The sequence below is a fragment of the Ursus maritimus genome, unplaced genomic scaffold (genome assembly GCF_017311325.1).
Source record: "Ursus maritimus isolate PB19 unplaced genomic scaffold, ASM1731132v1 scaffold_32, whole genome shotgun sequence".
In the NCBI taxonomy this organism is placed as follows: domain Eukaryota; kingdom Metazoa; phylum Chordata; class Mammalia; order Carnivora; family Ursidae; genus Ursus; species Ursus maritimus.
Window position 1 is genome coordinate 7696534 of NW_024425786.1, and position 9936 is coordinate 7706469.

The 9936-nt window shown below is 54.4% G+C and overlaps 1 protein-coding gene across 3 annotated transcripts in view; it reads left to right on the plus strand.

Annotated features, from left to right (window-relative positions):
• Nucleotides 1-9936, plus strand: part of PEX14 (peroxisomal biogenesis factor 14) — a 133615-nt gene that overhangs the window by 117641 nt on the left and 6038 nt on the right. For all 3 annotated transcript variants that reach the window (XM_008694949.2, XM_040645764.1, XM_040645763.1), the window contains 3 exons: nucleotides 4168-4253; nucleotides 7475-7577; nucleotides 8760-8857. In XM_008694949.2, the coding sequence (XP_008693171.2) occupies nucleotides 4168-4253; nucleotides 7475-7577; nucleotides 8760-8857 (287 nt within the window). The remainder of the gene's footprint in view (nucleotides 1-4167; nucleotides 4254-7474; nucleotides 7578-8759; nucleotides 8858-9936) is intronic.

Sequence of the window (9936 nt, forward strand, 5' to 3'; positions counted from 1 at the left end):
GGTTATTGAGTGGGGATTTGAGAAGGCAGTGGTGAGGATGTATTCTGGACGCGTGCCGATCCTGGAGGTGTCCTGTCCAAGGACTCTGGCAGCCCAGGTGGGTGTTCTGGGCATAGACGGAAGCCCTCCTGACCAGGGCCTCTCTTGAAGAGTGTTAAGCTTACTCTCTCTCCACTTTTTCCTCCTGAAGGTGAGCTTGTACTGGATGTTGGATGCTGTGTCAGGGCACTAAGAGCAGAGTGGGCTTGGAATGAGACAAATGAGAAGGTTGCCCGGAACTCAGAGCCTCCTGGCTCCTCCAGGTCAGGGTGAAAGGTCCATCTCCAGCAGTGGTCTCAGAGCTTTTGATTTTCAGAAGCCACGGCCGCTTAGCCTTGTACATGTTCGATGGATGGGGGTGTTCACGACAGCAGAGCGGCAGAACTGTCCTTCTTTCTTTTTAAGAGAGGGAGGAGGGGGAGGGACAGAGGGAGAGGGCGAGAGAGAATCCCAAACAGGCTCCACGCCCAGAGCCTGACACGGGCTCCATCCCAGGACCCTGAGATGGTGACCTGAGCCGAAATCAAGAGTCGGACGCTTAACTGACTGAGCCACCCAGGTGCCCCAGTAGAGCTCCTTTCTGGAGACAGTCTCTGTGACCCTGAGTGTCGCTGCACAACCCTGGGAGGAAGTGGGGATGTCCTGGCTTGCCAGAGCCCACACCCCAGAGCCCACGTGAGAGTAGACGGCTACATTTACATAAACATGGATATGCTACACGCCAGGAGACACTGTAAGCAGAATCAAAAGAAAAATATACTGGGAAGAACTTTTTCAAATTTTTTAAAAAGATTTTATTTGTTTGTCAGACAGAGAGAGAGAGAAAGCACAAGCGGGGAAAGTGGCAGGCAGAGGGAGAAGCAGACTCCCCACTGAGCAGGGAGCCCGATGTGGGACTCAATCCCAGGACCCTGAGATCATGACCTGAGCTGAAGGCAGACGCTTAACTGACTGAGCCACTCAGGCGCCCTGGGTTTGTGCAACTTCTGTCATAGACAGAGGGCTCATGTTCCAGGCTCCTCCATCACTGTCCCCTCTGCCTCCCGAAAGCCACATTCAGCTATAGAAGAAGGTTCTATAAATTGATGAGGAAATTGATAAAGGAATTGAGTAGAAGAGTAGGGATCATACACAGTAGCCAAAAAGGACATGCAGTGCAGAGATGCTCAGTCCTCACTCACAGTAAGATTCACGCAGATGAAAATGGGTATGAAGTCTTCTTTTCCACTTTTTTGGGCGGCAGTCCGGGTGGGATGAGCCCGCGGTGTTGGTGGCCGTGAGGAAATAGGCACTCTGGGACATGGCTGATGGGAGCGAACTGGGTCAGCTCCCATGGAGGACTGTTTGAAAATATCTTTCAGAATTGTGAATTCCATGTACCTCCGACCCAGGCTCCTAGGAATTCATGTGTACAGGTGTCCGTGTACGTATGTGTGAGGTGACATATGTACACGGTCCTCGGGGGCAGCACTGTGTGAAATTGTAAGAGGCCAGAAATCAGTGGGGAATGGCTTAACAGAATATTACGCAGCTATGGAAAAAAAAAACAAGATGAGAAGTAGGGGGAACGAGAAGGAAAATAGTACATATCTGTGTTGTCTTATATGTGCATAAAAAGTCTCGGGGCGCCTGGGTGGCACAGCGGTTGAGCGTCTGCCTTCGGCTCAGGGCGTGATCCCGGCGTTGTGGGATCAAGCCCCATATCAGGCTCTTCTGCTATGAGCCTGCTTCTTCCTCTCCCACTCCCCCTGCTTGTGTTCCCTCTCTCGCTGGCTGTCTCTCTCTCTGTCAAATGAATAAATAAAATCTTTAAAAAAAAGTCTCGGGCAAGACAGGAAGCTGTTCACAGCGACTCTTGATGGTGGAGGGAGCCTCTTGGCAGTAGACTGACAGATGCTATGCGCCGTTTACACCACGTGCATCTATGAGCCACTCAGAAGCTCTAAAACAGAACAGGAAGTTGAGAGCTGAGGGAAAGGCCACCTGTTGATTACAGTTTGTGCACGAGACTCCAGGGCTTTGCCACGTTGGGAAACTGGCTTGGGATCCACAGGCCGTGCTGGCAGTGGGGGGAGGTGGCCAAGGAGAGATACCTCCAGGCCCCTGCATCACTGTCACGTCTGCCTCCTGAAACCCGATTCAGCAGCTCGGGGAGGAGGGAGCGTCTCCCTCTCCCCCCTGAAAGTCTTTGCCCCTTGGATCCCCCTGGCGGCCTGTGCGTCATCAGGCCCTCCTCACTGTGCCCATATCCTGCCACTGAGCCTGGAGAAGGTCCCTCTCCTGCTCGCCTTTGTCGGGAGATGCCAGGGCATGACAAGTACCTGAAGAGCCCGCAGGCACGGGGAGAGGTGAAGGTGGAGACACGCAGCGTCTGTCCCTGCAGTTGGGGCTTCGCTCTGGGAGCTGTGGTGCTCTTTTCAAGAAGCTTGGGAAGGCCGTTGCTCTTCCTTCTTCACCTTTTCTCTCCCAAATGCATGTCCAGACCCCAGCTTCCTTGTCATAGCAGCATGCCTCAGGTGGGTGCCTTCTGGATAACTTGCCTTGGGCACTGTGGTCTGATTCTGCAGACCCGATTAGTGTCCCACACCGCTGATCGTTCTGGAAATGGTGCACCGTGCCTTCCACGGCAGATCCCTTGAGAGGAGGCAGAGCGTCAGAGAAGATTATGGACATGCAAGTACTTTCTAAACAGTCGGTCGGAAAGATTACGAGATAGAAAACTCCTTTCTCCTCCTGTGGGATTGGAATTCCATTCAGGAGTCGGGGCAACTCCTGAAATGCTGTCCTAGAGCACTGGGCCGGGGGCTGCTCCTGTGGGAGGCCTGGCTGCCCGGGTCTGGTTCCCGCCCAACAGCAGCACGTGTTCTCCTGGGCGACTTGTCCTGTGCCAGTCCGTCTTACCTTTTGTGGCCCCCAGCAGGAGCCTCCTCCCGCCTCTGCCTCCCTCCCCTCCCGCCTGTATCTTGCCCTCGAGGGTACCCGATGTTGTTCTCCCAGGATATAGAGCTGACTGGGTCACTCCCGGATTCAGAGCCTTCAGTGACCCTACTGCTTGTGACTGATGACCGGGTTCCCCGGCCATGCTCTCCACCTGGCCGCTGCATGTCCCACCTCTTTCCCCCCACCCCACCCTCCACCACTCCCACTTGATTGACCCCCTCTGTTCTTCCTGGTCTCCCCTCTCGGGTAGGCCCAGTTGCTCACTCGGGCCACACTGGCCGCCTTCTCTCTTTTGAGCACAACCCCTGCCTTGGCACTTGCTCGTCCCCTGCCTGGAGCTCTGTCTGGGACCCCACATGTTTCAGCGTCTGCCTCCTCCAGTCCTCCTCCTGCCGACGCCTGGCTATCCTCCCTGGCCCTCCCCCTGGCTACATTGCCCCATTGGGCCTTCTTTTTGTTGTTGTTTAAAGATTTTATTTATTTAAGTAATCTATCCACCGAATGTGGGGCTCGAACTTGGGACCCCGAAATCAAGAGTTGTACGCTCCACTGACTGAGCCCGGCCAGGCACCCCACCCCGTTGGGCCTTCTTGATCACGGTCTGGAGTTACCTTGTTCAGTCATTTGTAAGCTGTCTGCTGCATGGTTCAGGACGAGAGCAGGCCAGGGCACCGGGGTCTCATCAGCCCAGGCCCCTGCGCCTGCAACGCTGTCGGGCACACAGATGCTGCTTCACGACGTCTCGAATACACAGGTGATGCAGCCCGCTCCCCCCCCCGGTTCTGAGGTGGCTCTTAGCTCATCACTGCGTGTAGCAGGTTGTGGGGACATGTATTTGTGCACACCTAAGCGTGTTTGTGTCAGCCTCACAGGACCCTTTGTTCCGTGAGAGTGGAGACCATGCCCTAGGTCTGCAGATCACCTCTGCCACCTGACTGCCACCCTGGGACTTGGCTCATGGCTACCCTTCTCCGCACAGCAGGTGCGCGGTTGAGGCGGGTCGTTCCGAGAGCCCGGACAGAGGAGGGAGATGCAGCCAAGCCGCTGTTCCCACTGTCACACGCTGTCTCCTGCAGTTGTGTGTCACAGTTGCCGATCCTTCCAGATTAACAGACAGTACACGTGCCCTCCCCTGCCCGGCAAGGACGTGTGTGCTTCTGCTGATATGCCTTTTCCTCCCAACCTCAGGCCCTGTGGGGTCCCGATGGAGAGACTACGGTGCCTTGGCTGTCATCACGGCAGGCATTGCGTTCGGCTTTCACCAGCTCTACAAGGTACGTCCGCCCTTCCCTGTGCCCCCCACCCTGGCATTCAGCCCCGTTCTCCCCCGTCCCAGCCCTGGAGCACGATGGCCCCCCACCCTGGCGTTCAGCCCCGTTCTCCCACGTCCCAGCCCTGGAGCATGATGGCCCCCCACCCCGGCGTTCAGCCCCGTTCTCCTTCGTCCCAGCCCTGGAGCGCGATGGCCCCCCACCCCGGCGTTCAGCCCCGTTCTCCTTCGTCCCAGCCCTGGAGCGCGATGGCCCCCCACCCCGGCGTTCAGCCCCGTTCTCCCTCGTCCCAGCCCTGGAGCGCGATGGTCCCCCACCCCGGTGTTCAGCCCCATTCTCCCCTGTCCCAGCCCTGGAGCGCGATGGCTGAGGGGTGTGTGTGGAGGCAGAGCGTACGCATGATCATGCACGTTTTCTGCGGGGGGGGCATCTGGTTCAGTCTCCATCCTGCCTGCCCCCTGGATGGCTGCCCTTGGCCACCTCAGACCCTGCTCATCTGCTACACTGGGCTTCTCTCCTCAGAGTCCCTGCTGTGCAGGGTGACCGTGGGGCCCGTCCATCAACAGGCCATGTCGGGTATTTAGGACAGTGCCCGGCATATGCTGAGTAGTCGGGACATTGAGACAGAGACATGAGAGACAGACTGACAAGGCGCTTGAGAGCAGGGACACTGGAGCCCAGCTGCTGTGTTGCGTCCCAGCTTTGCCACTTGCCAGGAGTTCAGCGGTCCCATCTGTAAAATGGGGACAATAGTACCTACCTCACAAGGTTGTCGTGAAGCTCCTTTGGAAAGTGCTATGTGCCTGGCACACAGGAAGTACTTTCGATGCTGTTATTCTACTTGAGTATTTGGAACTGGCTTTGAGAATCTCAGTATCATCTTATTTATGGGCTCTGCTTTTGTTTCCTACATACCGTGTTGGCATCCACGTAAATCTAGGATTTTTTCCCCAAACTTCATAGCCGACCCTCAGGATCCCCATCTTGGTTGCTTCTAACAGAACTGCAGGCATGAAATGAGCACATACTTCCTTGATACCAAATACTAACCAGATACGAACTACCAGATGCTGACTTTGATTTGAAGCAAGCGAGTCTTATCTGGAAGTGTCAGAGCCAGGGTAGGCCCCAGAGACAAAAGGCAAAACAGTGGCCAGAGGACTTACTCTCTCTTGGTCCTGGAAAGAAGGCCTCTTTCCTCCCCATGCCACTTGCAGCTCCACCCCTTAGGTCTGAATGAATACCCAGACTCACTGTTTGTAACTTTCAGCACATGAAACATGTTTAAACATTGTGCCCTGGGATTCTTAATTTTTGACTTCATGCAAAAGCTAGTGACAGAGTTGTAACAGGGTATGATTTTTTTCAGTGGAACGTCTCTTCTTGGATTTGGAAATTTCCATGTCAGAAATCCAGAAGCAAAATGTTTAGGTCCTGGGACTTCTCCCCCTGACCCGATGCCCTTCCCTTACCCTGTGTGCCGAGAGCCCATTTCCAGTCGCTAACTGTATACAGTCACCAAGAAGAACAAAATGCTGCGATGGAATTCTCAAAATAATGCCCCAGCCCTACCAAATGGTAGCTAATCGTCACGTGACTGCCCTCGGACAGCTGTGGTCTGCGGGACGTGGGCATAGCTCCTGTTGGAGCAAAGCAGAGATAGCATCAGTTTTTCCCATGAAGCTCTGATCTTTACTCTGCCTTAAAAAATAAAAGAGACGTTGAAAGATCAGTGGCAGTGGTGATGAGAATTTCTTTAGTTTCTTCAAATGTAAAAAAAAAGAAGAGTCATCACCTTGTTTTATAAATATGTAATGATTTAGGCTGGGAGAGTGTATGTGCTCCTTCCCTTGGCTTTTCTGATCTCAGAAATAGAAGTTTTCGTTTGTTACATGTGTAAGAATCCCTTGACTTTCATACTCAGGAAACTTTCAACCCCGAACGTAAGGCTACATTTGATGAGTTTCAGCTCAGTTGTGGGTAATAACTCACATGGGTTGAAAAGCACTTTGCAAAATAGGAAATGCTTCTGTGTGTTTGCTAAATAATGATCTTCACTCCGGAGTCGCTCCTGAAGTGAGTTCTCCCGCAAACGCCTTGTGAAAGACCTCCTTCTCCTTCCCCAGTACAGAACCCTTAATGGAGAAGTTGCTATCTTTTTTCCCATCTGGGCCCCAAAGGGAGTAGGAAGCCAAGTGCTTTGGTCCCACCTGCCTGTTACCACACTTGCCAGCCTGTGCTGCCTCCAGTGCCCCCCGCCCCCATTAACGCTGGAGATGGGCTCACGCTTCTAACACAAGAGGCTCCAAGTTCCGAGCTTCTGGAGTGCAGCACATGTGTTCTGTCACCCAGCCCTTCCAGCGGCTGCCCTGCTGCCCACCTTCCACCCCTTCCCACCTCAAAGCAGGCAGCCAGTTACCAGGTACACTGCACTTGCCTTCTTCCTGAATATTCCAAGCCCCTCATCCTTCCCTGGGCTTCTCGAATTCTGGGCTGCCATGTTTGGTTGCCCCTTGGCATCTGCTTCCTTCTCGCCAGGGTCAGTTTCTTCAGGTTCTGCCCCTTCCTCTCCCTTCTGCCCTTGTGTCTGGGGGAATCTGACTGCATTTGACTCTTACCCGGAGGATGCTGGTTCTGAGGCTTAGTTTAGAAAAAACTTGAGGTGTGACCTCTTTGGATGGCCTTGGAATACCGTGTATTATTCCCTAGGAAAAGGACCAAAGACCCAGAAATCTGAGGACTTTCATCTGGTTTCTCAAATAATTTTTTTGTTTATTTTATTTTACTGCTTCGTCTCTGAATGGTGATTCATTCACGCGGATCGAAATGTTGAAAGGATCAGAAAAGTGTCCAGTGGAAGGCGTCCCTCCCGCTCCTCCCTGGAGGCCACCAGTAGTGTCACCTTCTACATGTTTAGCTTACAACTTTTAAAGCAGAATTTTAAATATTTTTTTACAGAAATATACATAGCATCATTGAGATAATTAAATAAAAGGAGCAAAAATAGACCGAATTGACTTTAACTTGTCCCTACTTCCTGGTCCATGTCCTTGTGCAGGATCTTAATCAGCCTCGTAACTTTCAAGTATCTCATTTCTGGGGTTTGCGTCGGGTTTCCGAAACCCAGAGGGGACAGAGAGAAAGTGGGTGGGCAGAATTTGAGCGATGGCTGGAGAATGACCCCAGGTTGTGCCCGCTGCTCCCGCCCGCCCCGCTCCTTGTAGAGATACCTGCTCCCGCTCATCATGGGGGGCCGAGAGGACAGGAAGCACCTGGAGAGGATGGAGGCGAGTCTCTCGGAGCTGAGTGGCAGCGTGGCACAGACAGGTAAAGATTAATGACTCCATCAAGTCGCCCCTTCGAGCCTTCGTGAGCAGCCCCTTCTCTGCCCCGCCCCTCCCCCTCCGTCTCCACTTTATGTGGTGACTTCATTTATCTGCTCTGAGAATCTGTTCACATTTGCAAATGAAGCCGCCGTCATTTCGGTTTAATTTGAAATTGCTTGTTTACTGTCGGCGCGGCCTCAATTAATTATGTTTTTACGGAAAGGCTCCCAACCTCAGAATATTAATAAGGGGAATAAAATGACAGCCTTTCTAAGGGCTGTAAAGTTCATTTTTAATTTCTGCTTCTGTGAGGTTTTCAGGGGGGTTTTCAGTGATTTTTCCCCCTTCCCTCTAAGAATCCAACACAGGGTCAAGAAAGGCTGTAATTACTGCAGCTCCGGGGACCCCAGCCACCTCCTCTGTCATCGACTCCACGGGGCTGGCGTTCATTACCCGGCGCCCCACCGATGGCCCAGATTAGCTGGGACCTGTCGCACTAGAGGTGGCTTTTCCTCTTTATAAACTTGTTTACTAGACGGAGGCTCTGAATCTAGAAACTCAGGCAAGCTCCAGAGCCACTGTCCCAGGCAGGAGTCTGTCCCCCCTGGGGTGTGTTTGCAGAGCCACCGGAAACACTGCGGTGCGTTGGCCCCCGGGGAGGCTGACGCTGGGGCCCGTGGCTCCAACATGGTCCTGTGACACTGTGACCCGGGCGCACACTGGCAGCCTCGGGACTGGGTGTGGAGGGCGGGGAGGAGCGGCAGCGGAGCCCGATTTGTAGTCTTGAACGAACAGGTCCCAGGACCGCGGGCCTGAGATGTGTTTCTGCGAGCATGGGAGAGTCCAAGAGTTCCACAAGGACACAGGGAGGGGCTGAGATGAGGGACCTAGACGGTACCGAAGTCGGGAGAGCCGAGCAAATCATAAGCACATGTAATTGGAGGGGAGAGGTTTCGAACGGATACACTGTTGACCACGGACAAGTGCACAATGGGAAGATGGAGTGGGACTGCTAGGTTAGACGCGGTGCAGGTAGATGGCCCAGAGCGCAGATAAATCACATGCATTGGGGGTGGGGGGTGTCTGCAGATCGGTGAGATGCGGCAGCTGTAGGTGTGTGGACGGAGAGGGGAAGAATCTGTGTGTATCATTTAACAGAGATGCGACTGCTTTCTCCTCCCAGTGACTCAGTTACAGATGACTTTAGCCTCCGTCCAGGAGCTGCTGATCCAGCAGCAGCAGAAGGTCCAGGAGCTCGCCCACGAACTGGCTTCAGCCAAGGTACTTGTCCCTGACCCCCTCCAGATCCAGGTCTGCCCTGCTCGGGGCTCCGCTTGGGGCCTTTGTGCCTAGTTCACTGCATTCCGTTCCATGGGGGCGGGGCCGACTGTCTTTTCTCATGTCCGTTACACGACAGGGGCCCACACTACCCTCCGCAGAGAAAGGAGGCAGTCACCGTCTCTGTGTCCCCTCCTAGCAGGACGGAGGAGAAGCAGCCCCTTGCCTGTGGCCCTCCTGTGGCAGCACACACCCAAGCTCTGGACGTGGTTGGTGTAGACACAGGATGGTCTTCACGAGCATGTTAGGTCACAGGTCAGAGCATGACCAAGAGTGAGTCCAGGGGACAGGGAAGTAGGGGGAGTGTGCCGAGGCACTGGGTGAAGTCTGCTACAGTGGGCAGGTTCTCTGCACCCAGCTCTTGGGAAGTCAGGTGACCCGTGAAGGGGCGCCAGGGGCAGGTACCATGCCTCACTTCCCACATCTGAGCTGTCTTGGCCAGTATGAGATCCTAGGATCAGACCCAAAATCTGCGTCTGTCACCGGCTAGCTGTGTGAGCACAGGCCAGTTACTTAACCTCTGTGAGTCTTCGTTTCCTCATCTGTAAAATGAAACTGCAATCCCGGCTCCTTCGTTGCCTGTACGCGCTTAGAACAATGCCCGGCTCCCGTCGGCTCCCAGGACGGCAGGATGCTGGCCTGGGTCTGTGGGTGCGTGACAGGGTCATTCCGCGGGGCACTGTCTTGGACAGACCCAGCCCTGGAGACAGTGGTCCAGGGGCTCCAGGACGTCTGCTGTGCTCCCCACTCCATCCCCTTCCCCATGCTGCTTTCTGGTTGCTTCCACACAGCCCGTACAGTAAAGGAATCTTCTCTGAGTGGCTCTCCCAGGAGAAGCCCCACCCAGCGCAGAACCAGATGGGAGCCCCCGCTCAAATCTTCTGCATTTGTAAAACCAAGGGAAACAGGAATCTTTCCATTTCCGATGGAATCTGGGGTGCCTCCTGTGAAGAGGGTCCCCAAGAATCCCCTTCTTGGATAACCGCCCCCCCCCCCCCCCCCCCCCCCCCCCCCCCCCCCCC